The sequence below is a fragment of the Oryzias melastigma genome, linkage group LG22, assembly GCF_002922805.2.
Source record: "Oryzias melastigma strain HK-1 linkage group LG22, ASM292280v2, whole genome shotgun sequence".
NCBI classification, from domain to species: Eukaryota; Metazoa; Chordata; class Actinopteri; order Beloniformes; family Adrianichthyidae; genus Oryzias; species Oryzias melastigma.
Window position 1 is genome coordinate 2035453 of NC_050533.1, and position 19432 is coordinate 2054884.

General features: G+C 39.4%; 2 protein-coding genes across 5 annotated transcripts; one reads left to right on the plus strand and one right to left on the minus strand.

Moving 5' to 3' along the window:
* Positions 1–2812: 2812 nt before the first annotated feature.
* Positions 2813–12779, minus strand: psen1 (presenilin 1). 4 transcript variants are annotated; one of them, XM_024276072.2, is made up of 11 exons: positions 12618–12779; positions 11915–11998; positions 9036–9340; positions 8758–8899; positions 7319–7386; positions 7017–7237; positions 5078–5176; positions 4850–4942; positions 4587–4775; positions 3992–4104; positions 2813–3910 (listed from the first exon to the last, which is right to left on the minus strand). In XM_024276072.2, exons 2-11 carry the CDS (start codon positions 11948–11950, stop codon positions 3755–3757), a joined length of 1422 nt encoding a protein of 473 aa, XP_024131840.1. In that variant the 5' UTR covers positions 11951–11998; positions 12618–12779; the 3' UTR covers positions 2813–3754. The 4 variants fall into 4 exon arrangements, with proteins under 4 accessions (XP_024131840.1, XP_024131832.1, XP_036065826.1 ...); XM_024276064.2 differs by having other exon boundaries at positions 9036–9343; XM_036209933.1 differs by lacking the exon at positions 12618–12779 and adding an exon at positions 12469–12559.
* A 3191-nt stretch (positions 12780–15970) lies between these two features.
* LOC112150112 (enhancer of rudimentary homolog) lies at positions 15971–19212 on the plus strand. Its single transcript, XM_024278124.2, has 4 exons — positions 15971–16122; positions 16754–16841; positions 18664–18784; positions 19001–19212. Exons 1-4 carry the CDS (start codon positions 16120–16122, stop codon positions 19101–19103), a joined length of 315 nt encoding a protein of 104 aa, XP_024133892.1. The 5' UTR covers positions 15971–16119; the 3' UTR covers positions 19104–19212.
* Positions 19213–19432: the final 220 nt, after the last annotated feature.

Sequence of the window (19432 nt, forward strand, 5' to 3'; positions counted from 1 at the left end):
TTCAATTTTTACAATATTCTGTAAAAAAAATGTGTCAGTTTCAGTATAATATAATAGTTTACATTTTCGTTCACATTTAAGTTTAAGCTTCAGTTTATCTTATGTCAGAATAGTTTAATAATCTATTGGGAGACTGTACAATAGTTTAAAAAGCAAAGATTCTTGCTCCAGATTGTAGCTTCAGAGCTCATTTCCATCTTTAATCCTCTTACAAACCAATCCATTACGGCTGAACATTCTAAACATATTTACCGATTTAAAAGACACATTTTAAGAATTACACCAAAGCTCTGGTTCTCTGACAGTCATCAAATGATGCACAAGAGTAAAACACTCAGAATCTTCTTATGGGATTTCACACGTTCTGTCCGTTTCTTGAGTGTTCTCCCTCAGTTATCTCCTCTGTGGATCCGTCTCCAGAAAACACTGAAGTATTTCCTCTGAACGTGTTATGAAGCAAATCCTTTGATTGAATCTGAACTCATATTTCTGCTCGTTTTGACGATGAAAGATTCATTTTTCTAAACTTTGATGGAGGTTTGGACACAGACGGGTCATCCTTTCTGCTTTAATTGATGGTCCTCAACTTTTCAGGACCAAAAACAGCGTCGCCGCCACCGCTCGTGGAAGCAGGAGAAGATGTCCGGTTTGTTTCTACCCAGCGTAGATTAAAGTGACTCCTTCAGCTGCTGTCAGTCCTCCTGTTTGTTTTCAGCTCCGGGTCAATAAGACCCACAGGTCGTCACCGACCCGGAAAGGCCTCCCAGAATCCTCTGGACTCAGTTGGGTCAACAGTGTTTCCTAAACGGTCTGTGTTTTGGGTCTCTGCCTTCATCGGGCCTGTTGGAGCCTGAAGATCAGCTGATGCTGAAGCGTGAACAGATTCTCCTTCCCAAACGGGATTGGCCGGCGTCCAGGTTGTGGGCGTGGCTATAGGACCTCATCGGTGAAATGAGGGTTAATCGCTGTAATCTCTGCAGGTGTCTGGATGCTGGACAGCAAACCGTCCCCATGGCGACCGGCGCCCTGTGGAGCTTGTCAGCCCACTGGAATTATGGGACGGCGGGCAGGCTGAGGAATTCCTGCCACATTCCCGTCATCTGCATTTTTCTGGAAGAGTTGGCTTTGTGCTCAGTGGGGGGCGAGGAAAACAACAGCATGAGGCTCCGCCCAGCACGCAGTCTGACCGGTGTCCAAACGAACGCTTTGATGCTTTCCCCATGAGGACACAAGGGGGCGTCATCCTGCTTGTCGGAGGCCACAAGGAAGCTCAAATGTTTGTATAATCGACCATTTAAGCTTTTTTATTTTTTTTATGGATCGACTAAAAACTTCTGGCCTCAAACCAAACCTCCACCTTCAGCTCCAGAGTTTGAACTCTGAAGAACAAAATGTTGACGCTTCTGGTTTCAAAAGGAAGTAAACGCCCACGGACCACCAAAATAAAACCACCAACTTCACAGCAACTAAACAGAAACTCCAGATATTCTGGGTCAAACTAAACACTTTACTTTACTTTGTCGTGGCTAATTACTCATTTTTGAAACATTATTGAGGTCAAGTTTCCAAAAATGGGCCAGGAGGCGGGACAAACAAGCCAGACACCTTTCAGGACACGCCCATTTTAATACCCCAAAGGAAATTATAGTCCATTCAGGAGATCAACACTAACATGACACATGAAAAACAAAAATGATGATCAACAACTTATGATAACTTCTGTCTAATCAAAGTTTGTGATGTCAAAGAACAGAGCTGTCAAACTCAATGTCACTGGGGGAAAAAAATCAAAACACACCTTAAGTCGAAAAAAGGATAAACATTTATTGAACACACTAAAACTACAGTCTTGAAACTTTAAATGTTTTTAACATTATTATGAACTAGATATATGTGATAATGCTAGTGTGAATGCTGTAAGCTCAATTTGACTGCTGAAGATGCTGAAATTGATAGCTGAAAACACTGAAGCTGAAAGCCAAATATTAGCTAAATGACAATTTAGCTTAAAAAACTAAAAAGAAAAGAAAACTTAGGTTAGCCAAAACTGCTAGCATGTTAATATTAGCTCAAAAACAGTCAAAAAGACCTTTTCCCCCACAGAATCAAGCATTCAATGGTTTTAAAAAAAGGTATTTCTTGGCCACTAGGGGGCGATTGCACTATAGCATTACATCTTATTAAAAAAGAAGAAGAAAGTATGAGAAAAAAACGATGTTTTAGATCACAAATGGTTACTTTATAAAATATTATATTTAATATATTTCCGTAAAAGAGTTTGGAAAATTCCTGCCTGTGAGTTTATAAAGATGTTAATTTAGTCAACAATATATGTTTAGGTCGACCGGACGTTAGCATTAGCCGCCCTATGGGAAATCCCATTAGCATCAAGCTAGTGGACTTTAGTTTTTTTGCGTTAGATCTCAATTATTGATCTATTAAGCTTAAATGGATTAATCATTTTTATCAATCCAGCTTTAATTTTTTACATTTCTAACTTTTAATCTGATTGATTTTGCTTATGTTTTATTGATTGTCTATTTTTGTAATCATGTATATTTTTACAGCACTGAATTGTAAAGACTAACCCAGAAGGAAAGTGTAAACAGAGGATTTGATGTTATGTTTTGCAGGTTTTCAAGTGTTTTACTACCAATAAAATCCAAGTTCTTGTTGGATTTGTAACAGAATGACTCACAGCTGTCGTTTCAGACGCCACCTAGTGGTTATTTGGTAAACTGCAGCTCATTTTGTTTTTCAAACCAGCTTCAAACAGGAAGTTTCGTTTTGTCCTAAAAAAGTGACAAAGACATTTTCTGTTTCACATTTTATTAAAAAAGAACAAACTCTGAATGACTTTGCATAACACATATGCATGTGAGAGACGGGAAAAGCAAATCACCAAAAACTCCTCAAATAACCAAAAACAAAAAAAAAACAGGAGGGAAAGAAGCCGGCTCAGAGAAATGATTTCCTCCCGTCTAGTTTGTGTTTCATCTGCGAGAATCAAACTTGAGTGCAACAAATGGTCCATCAGTCATCTTCTGATATTTTTACAGAATCTTTTTTTTAAAGCAGTAAAATTTCAAACTCTTAAGTTCAGAATCAGAACAGAATCCGTTTTCAGTGATCAAACAAACGCCGTTCCTGCAGAAAACATTTCTCCAGGTCGACTGAAGAACGTCTCAGTTCCTCATGAAGAAAAGAAAAGGAGCGTGCAGCTGCAGGAAGCTGAGCGAGCGATGGGGGCGGGGCTTAGGTCCGAACAGCACCAGGTGAGCCTCCAGGTGAGCTGCAGCTCAAGGTTTAGAGTTTGTTACAATCCTTGGACACAACGAGAAAACAAAAAGACTCCACCCCCCAGGATGAAGCAGGTACCCCCGTGATGGAGTCACACGGCAACGACTACTACAGGTAAAGAATGAAATGCCCTTGAGCAAGGCACTGAACCCTCGGCTGCCCCGGCGGTGCCGTCCCACCTCCGGACGTTTTACAATAAAACTTGTAAGTTGCTCCCTCTTTTCAACCGATCTGACCCCCTCCCAAACCCATCCCACCGCCGCGTCCTCTACAATCAGACGCCGCAGAATCGGAGCGGAACCGGCGCCGACGGTCCGCTCGTCCGGTGAAGGCTTTGAGAATCTTGGCTTTCGTTGAGGGCGGTGGATTTGTCTCTAGTGGGAAGTTGAGCGACATGACGTGCTCTTGTGCCGGTGTGAGGGCGCGGTGGGGGGCGGGGGGTCACGGCGTGCTGCTAAATGTAGAACTGGTACAGCGCCAGCTTGTCCATGAAGGGTCGCACCAGGTTGTCCGTGGCAAAGTAGAAGACCAGGCCGAAGAAGATGGAGATGGGCAGAGCGGGCAGCGCCTTCTTGAAGATGGCGAGGAGCAGCAGGGTCAGACACAGGCCCTGGGGGAGGGGGCGGGACAGAGAAAACATTCAGAGCGGCGGCGGAGCAGCACGGCATGAAACTGTCAGGCGCTCACTCACGATCAGGATGGCCACGAAGCAGGCCAGCGTGGTGTTCCAGTCGCCGCTGGCCGCCGCCTTCCCCACCAGCATGCTGTAGAAGATGAAGTCTCCCAGCCCCAGCTTCACGCCGCCTGTGAGGACGGCAGAAGAGCTAAAGCACGTGCACGTGTGGATGTGCACGTGAAACCCAGCAATTACTGAGGACGACGACTTCCTAATGAACGCACGGGACGCTCAGAATAATTAAATGTTTCTCCTTCATGCAGAAAAACTGTTTTTTATCTTGAAATTTAACAACCATTTTCAAAAACCCGTTTCCTTCCTGTTTGGTGTGATGTGGATGCTGGAGCCTATCCCTGTAGGGTGCAGGTGGGCGGAGACCTAATGTGGCGTTCAGACTGAACGGGATGTGTGTGTAACATTCACATCCTTCACTTCTATTCAGATGGGAGTAAAAAATTCACTGCTTGATGTTTGTCAGAAGATGTTTTCATAAACTCGCTGTGTGGGAGGAGCTTCAGCGTTCCAACGTAGATGATTAAAATTTCGTTCCATAAATAACCTGCGACAGGTACATCCGATGTTTACAGCCCCTAAGACTCGCAGCACTTACGCTCCTCCTCGTCCTCCTCCGTGGGGGGGCGGGCCGTGGGCATCTGCTGGATCTGCCGCCGGCTCTCCTCGGTGGACTGCAGCTGCCCCAGCTGGTGCTCCTGCTGGCTGACCCAGGAGGGGGTGAAGCCCCCGTCGTCCTGCGACAGACTCACGGGGGGCGGAGACTCCGCCGGCTCCGGCGCCGCCGCTGATCGAAGATGAAGGTCGCGTTAGAGACTGGTAAGAGGGAAGAAACCGGCTCAAACCGAACGCCCAGCTCACCTTCAGGGGTCTCCTGTGGGGGCGGAGCCACCTCAGTGGAGTCCCGCCTCGGACCGCCCGTGTCGGCCATGTTGACCAGCCATACCATTGTAGCTAGAGGGGGGGATAGTGACGACATTTTGATTTGTAAAGAGAAGTTTAGTCCAAAGACAAGAGAGGAAGTGACCTTTCACAATAAAGGCACACAGGGTTTTAAAATATTATGGGATGTTTTGAGTGCGACCTCACAGGAGTAGATGAGAGCGGGAAAGATGGGCTCGTTCCGCTCCTGAGCCGTCTCGACCAGGATCCTCAGAGGTCCTTTAGGACAAAGAACCGCCAGCAGATCTGTGGGACGGAGGAGAAACCAGAGATGTGAGGCTCCGCCCACATAAACCCATCTGCTGGAAACACGCCACGGTTAAAATAAAGAGTGAAGACATCATTTGAAAAGTGTGTGGTCGTGCAGTTTGAGAAATTACCGTCTCTGCCGTCGACGTTCTGATTTATATGGAAGTAATTTAAAGCCTGAAACGCCGACATTTTCACGTGTTACAGCTATAATTCGGATTTAATTTAGGTTTTATGTTAGAAAATTACAAACAAAAAATAAATCGGGCGTTTTCTTCAACATAACTGTATTTTTCTTGAGACCTTCATTTCTTCTCCATCATCAAAGGTCATGGATGGTAGGTAGGACTGACACTAACCATTCATGGAGTGGTCGAGTAGCCGGTTATTCTGATTAGTCAACGATTATTGCTTATGTAAAGAGAAGTTTGGAAAAGGTGACGTCATGACGTCATACTGCTTATGACCCATTCACAGAAATTGACATTTTACATCTCTCTAATTTCAATTTAACCTTATAAAAGATAAACAGCTTAAGGTCCTAAGTAAGCTCTATGCTAGCACAAAAAAGACACAATTGGCTACGTGGATGTATTAAATTAAAATGATATGAATTAAATCAACATGATTTATTCTTGTTTACAACAGGAGATCAGAATCAACAAAACCGATAAAAACACAAAGACTCTTGTCAGTTTAATGGATAACCAAACCCTAAATTATTTTTTTGGCTGTTGACCTCTATAGATGTGGCTTTAAAAGTGACGTCTGTCGGTCATTGCCAAATTTTTGACAAAAAAAACTTGTTTAATTCCTGAAAATATGGTCAAAAACCATCTGTGCCCCCTACAGGTTGAACGGAGGTATTGCATTTGAAATTCATGATAGGTCAAGTTTCACGTCATGATCTATTCCAGTAATTTTAACAGCCCTGTCCCCAAGCCCCGCCCCTCTGACTGGATCTTCACATTTTGACTGAGAGTGGAGTTAGCCTCCAACTTCTCTGTTTGGTTACCCTATAAAAATGTTTTTTTTTGTTAATTTTCTGATTAACTTCAGTAAACAAAACCTAAACACTAGTTTTCACTGTAGTTTTGGATCATTTAACAAATCCTGAAAATCTTTTTTTATCCTCAAAGTTCTGCAATATTTTACATTCTAATCGTTGGCGATTAGTCGACTATTCGTCAACGATTAGTCGACTAATCGCTGGCGAATAGTCGACCAACCGTTGAGAATTAATCGACTAACCGTTGGCAATTTGTTGACCAATCTTCGACAATTAGTCAACCAATCGGCAACAATAAATGGACCAATCGTTGGAAAGAGTCGACCAATCGTTGGCGATTAATCGACTAACCATTACCCATTAGTTGACCACCCATTGACGATTAGTCGACTAATCATTTGCAATTGGACGACTAATTATTGGAGATTAGTAGATTAATCGTTGACAAATGGTCGGTGTTGTCGACTAATCGTCAATGGTTGGTCGTCGACGTTGACTAATCGTTGACAGACCTAATGTTATGTATCGATAAATCTACATTTTGACAGTTTTAAGGGATTTTTATGTTAGAAAAAGTTTTTGTCGTTCTGGAGACTTTCTTCAAAACATGGCTGTATTTTTCTCATTTCATTTGTCTTATCAAAGTTCGTGGATGTTATGTATCAATAAATCCAGATAATCTTATTTTATCCAGATTCTGCTCATAAAAATGTTTCTAAAACCTGAGAAAACCAAACCCTCAGTCTCAGCACGGCCTGAAACAAACCAGATGAGGCCCCGTCTTCAAAGGGTGGGGGGTCACGGGTCAGACAGCAGATGGGGGGTTACCGTAGATGGATATGACGGCCAGGATGAGCCAGGCGGTCCACTCCGGCAGGTACTTGATGAAGACCAGCGCCATGAGGGCGCTGATCATGATGAGGTAGGCCTGCTGCAGACGCAGAGGTCCCTTCCAGTGGATGCACATCATGCCCACCACGCCGAAGTTCCAGATGATGATCACCAGGGTGAAGTAGTCCATGGCCACATTGTAGGTCTTAAAAACTTCACTGTCGGGAGAAACAGATGCATGATGGGAAAACCAGCCACCGGCATCAGGAAAGAGTTTCAAAAGAAAAGCTGCTTCTTACTGGAGGTACATGTAGGAGAAGATGAAGAGGAGTAAGAGGGAGGAGAGGAAGAGCCAGCCGTGGATAACCTGAAGACAGAGGAGGCGGGTTAGCTTCACCCTAACCACGAAGTCTGACCAATGAGTCCAAATCATCGACAGTATATTGACGTTTTCTACAGAAAGTGGTTTCTTCTGGTTCCTGCCAAATTAAGTCAATTCAGTCACCGTTGTTTTTTTTTTACGATATGGACACCACCATGTTGGAACCAGATGTCATCAGTAGCAGTGATTGGTCCATGTCGGTCTGAGTCTTTGTTTCTATGGCAACCACGCTCACCAATCAAGAGTTAGCTTGTTGGAAGGCCACACCCATTCTACTTGAAAGCAGGCAACACGAAATCTGTCAGAAGTTTTGAACGTTGGACGTGGAGGCCAGCAGGCTCCGCCTATTTTATATTTAAGGCTTCTGATTGGTCAGATTATAACTTAAACTACAGAAAAAAGAAGATTATTAAGATGTTTAAAAAAAGGTATTAGAGAAATAATGGTTATTTTGACCTATAGAACGACTGGGTAACAGATGTTTATTTCTGTATAGAAGTCTATGGGATTTTGGGTACTTCCTGTTTGGAACGCCAGAGGGGCGGGGCCACTCATTCACTTCCAGTAAACATCAATGGAGTCGTCCAACAATTCATGAACCCCAAACCAACATCCAACCTTTGATTGACAGATAGCCCACCATCAAGCAGTAGGGGTGTGGCCTCCCAACAAGCTCACTCCTGATTGGTGAGAGTGGTCGTCATAGAAACAATAACTCAGACCAACTCAGACCACTACTGACTGACAACCTCTGGCTCCAAAACGGCACTGTCCGTATCATGAAAAAAAGGCAACCAAATGGACTAAATTTAGTTGGATGACATCACACTCGCTCAGTCCAGTTCTCACAAACAGTCAATGGACAAAACGCTAAACTTCAACGTTTCTTCTAAAAGAAAGAACGATTTTTCACAAGCAGCCGTCAATAATAAGGTCAGAATTGACAGTAATTGTAAATTTTTAAATGAGTTCAGTTTGATAAAAATGAAGAGGATAAGTTATGTTTGAGGAACGTGTCTCTGCAGAACGGAAACCGTGTGTGAAGACGAATAACCACAAAGTTAAAGTGATGCGTTTGATGAACCTTGGAATTTAGAAACCCTATGCTGAAACAGGTTACTAAATCAATCATTGCGAAATTAGTTCCTCCTTTATTATTTTGTAAGTTTTTCTTGCAACTTCAGCAACTTTTTGTGTTTTTTTTTTTATATGTTTTGACACCAAAACATGTAGGTAAACTTTTAGAACGTGAGCAGAGCTGACAGAACACCAGCCGGGTCTGATGTGATCTCCACTGTCTGGTAAAAGCTTCACCATAAGGTTCCTGTCACACACACTGGGAGCGTTCTTGCGTACCTTGTAGCAGCGATACTTGTACAGCAGCACCAGCACCAGCGTCATGACGATGATTACAGTGATCATGATGGTGGCGTTCAGGATGGAGTTCACGGCTCTTTCAGCCACCGTGTCCGTGTCCTCGGGGAACGGCGTGTAAATCCTGTAAAGGTGGAGAAGAACAAAAGTTTGAGTCTCATCCAGTCTGTTCTTGAGGCTTTACCTCCCCCTAGTGGCTAAGAAGCTGCATTGCATTCATTCCTGCAGGTGGATGTGAGAGCGCTGATGAAAACACTCACAGTCTCTGTCCGTCCTTTCGAGTGTAGAAGCCGACGGATTTTATGGTTGCCACGACGACAGCCATGCAGAGCGTCACGGGGACGAAGAGCATGATGACGTGCTTGGCGCCGTATTTCAGGGTCATCTCCTCATCCTCGTCTTCCTCTGCCTCCTGCACGGATGGACGGGCGGCGGGCGGATGCCCGTTCTGCTCGGGTCCTCCACCCTCACCTCCACCAGCGCTGGAACTGCCTCTGGACCGCAACCGTGTCCCCCCCTGCTGCTGCCGCCGGGGTTCTGGGCCTGCGGCGGGCTCGGGCTGGTCCTGCTGGGACAGGACAGAACTTTTATACCAAATATGAGACAGCTGCAGCGTAACGGTGACGGATGTTTGCAGTCGTGGTGCAGAACGGTGAGCTAAAGCAGAGAAACTGTTGTTTTCTGCTCCTTTTATGACTCTTCAGCTTTTATTTTGATCCAAACTCATCCAACACTTCGTTTTTACCACATTAAAGACCAACTCTGATTATAAAATGTGTCCTTAACATGTTCTTGTGGCATTTTCTAATAAAGAAAATTAAGCTCAAAATTGAATTTCTGAGTATTTCCTTAAGAGTAAATCAAAGATGATCGGAGTGGGACGTCTTTAAAAACAAAACCTGCCGATAAACAGAACCGGATGAACAATTCTGGTTCTGGATAAGAACATAAAAATGAACCGCCCCATCAAGACTTCATGAACAGCAACTGAATATTAAGGGAAACTGGAATTTTATTAAACTTGTGCAAACATGTTTTTCCACAGAGAAAATGGAACGTAATTGCTGCTCCACCCTGATCATCTTCTGATCCGTTTTCAAACCTTCCCAGCGCTCTTTTCCATTCTGATGATGCCGCTTTTAGCTAAAATTGTAAAATCGGAGTCGGTTTCTAGAACATAGTTTCTGCAGAGCGGCAGGAGTTCATTAGATTTTCACCTCTGAGTGAGTAAGCCTGCACTTATTTCCCATCATCCCTTTGTTTACACTCTTTCCCGCTATCTTACAGCCCCTCAAAGCCACTAAATAACATCATCAACAGAAACAGTGAGAAATATCAGAGCTTTTCAGTTTGATCCAGATTCCAGCTCAGATGAGGAAAACAAAGACGTTCATGGATCTATTTGTGTGGGTGGATGTATCACAATGGGGAGCTTGCGGCCCCGCCCACCAGATTTTTGACAAATACGATCTTTTTCAAACTGCATTTTTTCATCTGCTTCTGATTCACCACAATATGAACAAAGAAATACCTAGAAATTTAATTTTAAGCTAAATTTTCTTCATATATGTCTCCATCATCGCTTAAAAACACAATTTTCATCAAAGTGGGTCATTAAAGTGACAGGTTTGGGTCAGGAAGAAAAATAGAGAAGTTTCTGGGGCCCCACCCCCTTTTTTTCCATGACAACATGCTTCCAGCTGGGGGGTTAATAGCAGAAACTATGCGACCGCCTCCAGATTCAGCAACAAACACGAAAAGCTGCTGCTGAACTGGTTTGTGAATTTCTGCTGACAGTCGGAGCCAAAACTGGAATCAGCGGGAAAATAAAAATCAGACATAAACTCTTGAGTTCGCAGACATGAACATGGAGATGTTTTCATGTCTGATGTCCTTAATGCAATGAGCAGCAACTCACAGCCTTCAACCAATCATCACTTATCTGGATTTTCCAAACAAACAGCCGGTGAATCAACAGGAAACATCAGAGTTCAGCTCAAGATAAGAAACAAACTTCTTCCAAAGTCACAGAAAACACTAAAGACTAGAATCCCTCATTCTGTCTGAAGACCAGAACCAGCAAAGACAGACAAAAACCACAAAAACTTCCTGAACTTTCTTTCACAAAAGACAAGTTCAGACACGGAGTGGTGGGGAAACATGAAGCAATCTGAGCGGAGGAAGGGACCAGACCTCTGTAAAATATTCACACTGACTGTGACTCAGTCCAGAAGATGTTAATCTGACAGATATCTGGTTATTTCATCACAAACAGTCCATCAAAGTACTTTGTGGATCCATTTACTGCAATCGCCACAAAACTTTGACTTTAAAGTTGCTAGGAGGTCATAAAAAGGGACTTTGATTTCTGAGGGTCAAGAAGGAAGTACTTAACTCCACAGTCATTATAAACATAAAAACTCAAGCCCTGGTTTCTGATTAAGTCATTAAAAATTCATTATCTCTCATACGGTGGCCCTGAAATGTAAATCACATCAACATCTTAAAGCTCACAACCACAAATAAAGAAGCAAAACAAATCATGAAAAAAATATTGAAACATCTCAATAATATTCCAGAAAAATAAACATTTCAGAAAACAAAAGGTAATTTCCAGAAATCAAAATGATGACAGAAACCAGAAGGATGTTGATTGATCAATCGTTGGACTTCTGCAGTGGGCGTGGTCAGAAACTTAAAGAAATATCTTCTGTCGGAAGATTTCGCCAAATAACTTCCTGTTGAAACGGTGAACAAACGTTATGGTCCAATCAGTGACCATCACAGAATATCACAGAATATCCACCGTTTCTAGTTTCTTTTTTTAACATTTTATTTTCAATTTGCATAAATACTTTTGTTTTACAAATCATTTCCTTTGAATGTTTCTTTATTTTTATTTTTTTTATTTTAATTGTTGTGATCTTTAAAATTTTTAAGTGATGCATTCACTTGTTATAATTAATTTATGATCAAATAAGCATTAGATTTGGCTCATTTTAAAGAGCAAAAGTCCACAGACGACAAACTAAAGCTAGAAGTTCTCCGGTGATGAGTGAGGAACGATGATTCTGTGAGCCCCAAAGAATGCTGGGTAATCCCATGTCTGAGAGTGAACACGGTGAGGTCTCATACTGACCACATTGTTTTCAACATCCTCTGCGTTGTTCGCCATGGCTGGCTTGGTGGATGCTTGTCTTCATGCAAACCAGGACCTCTGAACCTGGAAAAAAAAGAAAACACATGAGAACCCAAATCCGGTCATTCTGGATTCAGGTAAGAGCTCTGCAAAGATGGAGTTCAACAAATTCTAAAAAAGGCACCAAAGAATGAGGAAAGGCTGGTTCAAAAACAAAATTGACATTTAATACAACAAAATTTGAATGAAAAAGAAAAAAAATAGTGGTAAAAGTGGTGAATATTATATTTTATTTATAGGAATTGTAAGTTTATAAAAATCCAATTTTAAGGTTCCTGTCATCTGAGTGAAGCTAATAACACTAAATGATTATTTACTCACGATAAACTTACAATAAGTGAAATTTAACCTACATATGGATGCGACTTTCATTCACTTTTGACTACTTACAAATACATTGAAACCGCATATCTGTAAATAGTAACGTCATAAGATAATAACGGACGAATATCACTAAAATAAAAGTTAACAAACCGGTTCTCATTAGGACTCACGCGGGAGTTTAGCTGCTAAAAAGCGTAAACATCGGCGGGTTAGCCAAAGGGGACATTACGGCTAACGCTGGGCGGCTAACGCGGGCGAACATGCGCACCTCAGACCTCGTGTATTATAAACAAGAGCGAATATTCGAGAGAAATCTTACTTTAACAAATGACCGGTAACGTGTTTGTTGGCATTTAGGGGAGAGGTTTAAAGCCCGAGAACTCCGTCCTCCTCCTCTTTGTTGTTCCTCCCAGCTCTCCGAACATCCGGCTACAGGGCTACGCTTCCTGTTTCTTCCTCTGGTCTATGATGCCGGTGGGAGGATCAACACTAAAACGCATTACCGCCATCTACTGGTCATTGTGGAAATTGCTTCTTTTTTATTTTTTGAGAAAATATTTCAACAGTAGAGCATTAATATGTCAAAAATAGAATTATTATTCAATATAATGGCTTAGAAAAAATCAGTATACATAAAAAAAGATTTGAATAATAGAAAAAAGATAACAGTGAATATAAACATTTTTTTAAAAGAATAGGGATATGTGCTACTAAATATCCTACAGTTTTCCATAAAAATAAATGTTGAATGGTCTATTACCTATTTAAGAACATTTTGAATAGACTAGATAACCCACACCAGTTTAATAAAAATATATCCACTGACTTTTACAAAAATCTTTTTTAAAACTTAAAATAGTTTTAATAAAAATAATATTAGAGGCACATGGAATATTATTAATAGTTTTCTTGGAAACTCTGACATACCTGAATATTTCCTGGACAATGATATTGTTGTGGCTGACAGTGGGGAAATGGCTGACAAGTTAAATCATTTCTTTGTTAATGTTGGACCAGATATTGCGAAAAGCATCTCCCAACAAAATACCACTGAAGATCACTTGAATGATCTAATTGAAAGAAATAGTAACTCAATGTTCTTAAATCCCATCAAGGAAAAAGAAATATTGGACATAGTTAAAAAAATATGAAAATAAAACTTCAACAGACAATATGGACATTGATATGAAAGTCGTAAAACAGGTGATCGATGGGATCTTAATACCATTAAAATATATTTTTAATTTGTCATTTCATTCGGGTTCCTTTCCCAACCTTATGAAAATAGCTAAAGTCATACCTCTATACAAAAAAACTGGTAACAAACATCACTTTACCAACTATAGGCCCATCTCTTTGCTTCCACAATTTTCCAAGATACTTGAAAAACTTTTCAGTTCAAGAATGGATACATTCATAGCAAAACATAACTTACTGGCGGACAACCAATATGGATTCAGAGCCAACATGTCTACTTCATTTGCAATAATCGAAGCCGTTGAGGGAATAACCAACGCTCTGGAGTCAAAACAAATCGCAGTGGGAATTTTTATTGACATAAAAAAAGCATTCGATACAGTTGATCATAATTTATTGCTTCACAAACTGGAAAAATATGGATTTAGAGGCTTTGGTACTTAAATAGATTAAGAGTTATTTAACAAATAGACGGTAATACATCCAGTTGGGTGATGTTTGTTCCTCTGAAATGAATATAATTTCTGGTGTTCCGCAAGGGTCAGTCTTAGGCCCAAAGTTGTTCATATTGTTTATTAATGACCTATGTTCTGTATCTCAAGCGATGAAGATGGTTTTATTTGCAGATGACACAAATATCTTCTGTTCTGGTGAAAATCTAAATGAACTGTTAAATTTAGCTACCAATGAAATGAAAAAAATTAAAGCATGGTTTGATTGCAATAATCTAGCATTTAATCTAGATAAAACTAAAATTATGGTATTTGAGAATAACAAAAATGAATTGATACAGTTAGAAATAAATTGAGTTAAAGTTGAGGTGGTTCATGAAAATAGGTTTTTGGGGGTTATAATTGATGATAAAATGAGCTGGAAACCACATATTAAACAAATTCAAAATAAAGTATCCAGAAGTCTTGCCATTTTAAACAATGTAAAACACTTATTAAATTATAAATCACTTCACATGTTGTACTGTTCATTAATTTGACCATATTTTAGTTACTGTGCAGAGATCTGGGGCAACAATTACATTACATCAATAAAACCACTTATTGTTCTTCAGAAAAGGGCTATACGAGTCATACATAAAGCTGGTTATTATGATCATACTCATCCACTTTTTACTCACTCAAAATTACTCAAATTAAAAGATTTGGTTAATTATTTAACTGCACAAATTATGCACAAAGCCCAAAATAAAATTTAGATTTAAAATAAATATAACTCGTACCAGAAGAAAACAATTCTGCATTTCCTTTTGTGGTGCAAGACTGTGGAACAGTATTAATGACAAAATCAAAAATAGTCCATCAATAAGGTTATTCAAAATTCAATACAGGTCAAAAATATTTAATGACTATATAATCATAAATAAATGAGGGGCTATTGTGGATGTAAAGTGATTAGTGCATATATGTAAGTGTACAGGCATATACGTGTATATACATTTGTGTACGGGTGTTTACATATATATGGATCTTTTTTTTTTTCTCTTCCATGTGTGTATGCTGTTTTTCTTTTTTTGTGACTTTTTTTCCTTTGTTGAGACAAAGTAAGTTGATAGGCTTGAGTAGCATTATTTAAATTAGCTAAGAGGGTGGGATTAAATAAGTTTTTTTTAACTTCCTCCCACCCCTTTTTGAACACTATATCAAGTGGGTACTTGTTCTTTTGGTTACTCTTTTGTTTCCTGTTTGACTGTTTTATTGTTTTAATAGTGTTCAAAATAAACTGAAACTGAAACTGAAAATTATCAATTATTACACAATCACTTGAAAAAGGTTATTTTCCCACGACATGAATCTAAATCGTTACCAACACAGTTTATGTTTTTATCTGCTCCTTGTTTTGACCTTGTCGCCATACAGACTGTTTGAGAACGTTCAAACGAAGCTGCTGCGAGCAGGTCAAGCTTAGTTTGTGCAGCTTCTTTCAGTAGTTTCACTGTTCTTTATAGTGGTTGTTGAAATTCACGCGTTCTTTGAATTCACAAAAAAGGCAGATGAAAGGAAAAAACCTATATGCAAAGTTGTTTGGTATGTTTTTTTTGTTTGTTTGTTTTTAGTTTATTTATACATATACAAACCAAGTTAGGGTGAGCGAACATTTGAAATGAGGTTATCAAAGAACAAAAATGGCAGAGTGAGCAAAATAATAAGAACAGAGAAAAAAATTGTTAAGGGTAAAGCAAGATACACTTTAAAAACACAATAATTTTGATATATTTTGATAAATGAATTACTTTTTTGTCTTTTTTTTGTTTGTTTGTTTGAAATGCGTTTTAGACACTTAAAATTACCAGATAAATAAATCAAGACGATGTCTAGCGGAGAACAAGTGTTTTTATTAACAAAAATTAATGAAATGTTTGCACAAAATAATAAAATTAATTACATCAGAAATTTCTGGGTCCAGGTTTTCCATAAAATAGAGAATGAAAAAGATTTAAAAATAACATTTTTGAGTTTATTCTTTTATTCATTTATTGTCCCAGCATGCAACGCGCCGTGTCCTTCTCCGGATGTTGTCAGCTTCTCAACTTCCGGTGTGAGAGTTAGCATTATTTTTGCTCAAGCTAGGTTTTCAGATTTGACTGGAAACATCCATTTAAACGGCGGAAAATGGTTTGTTCTTCTTCCTACACGCACTTTGTTTTTTCTAAACTATAAATAAGGGTTTGTCTTAGAGTTTATATACTGTGTTTTCTCTAGTTTAGCTAAAATTACATTTCTCTTCCAGCGTTTGTGAACACGAAACTTAGCGTATGTACAGGTGCTCTTTGAAGCAAATAAAACTTGAAGTTTGTATGTATTTATTATGCTTCTTTTAATTAAAAAAAAGTTCCAAATAAATCAGATAATTGATCGTACTGAAAAAGAGAAAAAATATTGTTACTTAAAACGAAAACATGTTTTGGGATTTTTCTATAAGTACATAAAATATTGGAGCGTGGTTATACTGTTACGTTATAAGTATTAAGCTAAGAGAGAAAAAATACAAAAAAGGTTACACAGCAGCCTATTATTCCAGAAAATAATTTACTCTAAATTCTTTTTTAAATTGAAATGAAGAAAGTTTTCTGCCCAATCACATTCCTAAAAGCTGTATAAACAGCCGTCAAATTGCTTCTTTTTTTTAAGTTTTTGTGAAAAGGCTTAGTTCCTGTATATAAAACCTTGGTTGAATAGTTTTAAAATATATTTTTTATTTGCAAACAGAAATGAATAACTGCTCAGAGTTGTCTGTTTTTCTCAGTCTCACACCATCCTGCTGGTTCAGCCCACAAAAAGGCCGGAGGGGCGAACGTACGCCGACTTTGAGTCAGTCAACGAGTGTATGGAAGGTAAGCTGTGGCTTCAGGTTCCTGCCACTTTAAACGCCACATCAAAATGCATAAAAACATTCTGGATGTCAAACATCGCAGGACGTCTCGGTAGATTCTTACGTCTGGATGGTTTTCAGATTCTTGTAATTCTATATTGTTTACAGCAGAAAAAGACAAACTAAAACCACAAAGATACTATTTATAGTTCACACATTACATTTAAAATCATTTTAAACAACGGGCTACATGGAGGTGCAGTAAATAGCACTCTCACTTGCTTCACACAGGGACTGGAGGCTGTTTCAAAATGTGACATTTTCATTTTTTAGTTCTTAAATATACAGACTTAATATGAAAGGCAGATTTTAAAGAGGATCAGACAATAATTTTTAATTAAACGGATACAATCCTATCCTAAAAATATCAAAGCAGCCAACAGGCTTTTGTTGTCGCAGCCAACAAAAAATAAATCTCTTTTTGTAGTCATCAAAGTGCCAAACCAACATTCTGATACAACAGAAACACTTGACTCCTCTTAAGAATTGTAAACAAATGTTTTGTGATAAGTCAAGCGAGCTCTTCACTCAGCATTTTGTGGGATACTTTCTTTATTAGGTGACAAACATTCACAGATCTTAGGAATTCTCGTGGTGACGGCAGTTTGTCCTGTGCATAGAATTTCTCTTCAATGTAAGAATTACTGTTTGAATCCTGCACACAAAATTCTGTTGCGGAATTTTTTTTATTTTGTTTGTTTGTTTTTTTGCTAAATAACATAACACACTTTACTGTAAATATTAACAAGAATAATTCTCTAGACTTTGAATGTCATTAGAATGTCTTTTCTTTATAGGCATGAGTTATTTTTTTAGTAATACATAGCGAACACACATAGATCTAGTCTTTAAAACCCTTGGTTTGTTTTTGTTTTTTGAATATTGATAGGGATGTTAAACCAATCATGTATTCTTCATGCCTAATAAAATGCAACTATGTATTAAAAAAATAAAAAGCCTACTGTGGGTTCAAACCCAGATCCTCACGGTTCAGGACAAACTGCTTGTAATTATTTATTGTTTTGGACGTTTTTGACCCCTGCTCTAAATTGACCCTTTGGTGTGAGTGTGCGGTTGTGTGACCCTGTGATGGACCGGTGTCCCGTCCAGAGTCAACCCCACCTTCCCCAGCTCTCCAGCGACTCTAAACCGGAGGAAGCAGGATGGATGGATCACTTAAAAAATAAAGGAAAATAGTGCAGATAAAATACTTCCAGCTGTCAAACAGTGATCTTTAGGGAGTCGATTTTATCGTGGACTGGAGGTGTTTTTCTACCATCATCAGGACAGACGTTTCCAGGATTTGACGACTAGAACCAGAAAAGGTTCCGATGTTTAGTCCCGACTCTGGGCTCCAGCAGAAGGTCTGTTTGATTCATTTGGAACCGATGTGTCCCAACATGCTTTGGTTCTAACCCGAGGAGAGACCGGAGCACCATCAGATCTGTGACTTCAAAGTCAAAGCAGGTCGACTTTTATCCAGGTTCTTTGAGACGAGGATCTCGGTGACAGAAACTTTTTCTTTTATGTTCTTGCAGAATAACAACCATACAAAGTATTTCTGTCATACACAGCAACAAGTGAAATATTAAATTTTTTCCAAAATATTGAAATGATAATAAATATGTTAAATGTATTTATTGTATTTTGTTTTTTCAAAATGTGATAGCTAAAAATATGTTGGTAAAAACTCTTGATTCTAATCTTTATTAGAAGGATCTTGACAGAAACATCCGTCATAACTCCAAGATGGGAAACATTTCTGCTTCTTCTGTGGTTCTCAGGAGTGTGTAAAATGTACGAGGAGCATCTGAAGAGGATGAACCCCAACAGTCCGTCCATCACGTACGACATCAGCCAGCTGTTCGACTTCATCGATGACCTCGCCGACCTCAGCTGTTTGGTGTAAGTCAGAAGGAGAAAGTTCTAGAGCTGCATGAAGTTCTCAATAAACCGTATTTTTCTGAAGGCAGCTGTTTAAAATAAAGCTCTTAATTTGAATTTTTTTTTCTTTCAGTCCTTAACTTCTTCTTTAACTTATGTGATCTAAAAACGTTTTGTGCTGTGTTGAGGACATTCAGACTGATCAAACCGGTAACGGACGTTGTGTTGCTGCCTCAGGTATCGGGCCGACACGCAGACGTACCAGCCGTACAACAAGGACTGGATCAAGGAGAAGATCTACGTCCTGCTGCGGCGTCAGGCCCAGCAGGCGGCCAAATGATGCTGCGGCGAGCGGGAAGCCCAGCAGCGTCTTTCTTTATGTTCTTTGTATGCAGTGGAGTTGTATTTTGTATTTTATTATATGACTAATAAAGTTTTTCAAAAATACATGAAGATGTTTCTGTCTTTTTAAAAAGTCCTCTTTCTTGTAAAATGTTTTTAAAGAGAAAATAATTCTTTATTTAGCTCTTCAAAAGATTTTTTAAATATTAAAGTGTATTTTTATTGGCTGAAAACTATGAAAAATAGGGAAATAAGGGAAAAAAATCTATATTTTCTGAGCACTTCACAAAAAAAGAACTAAACAGTAAAAATTGTGTGAAACTTCAC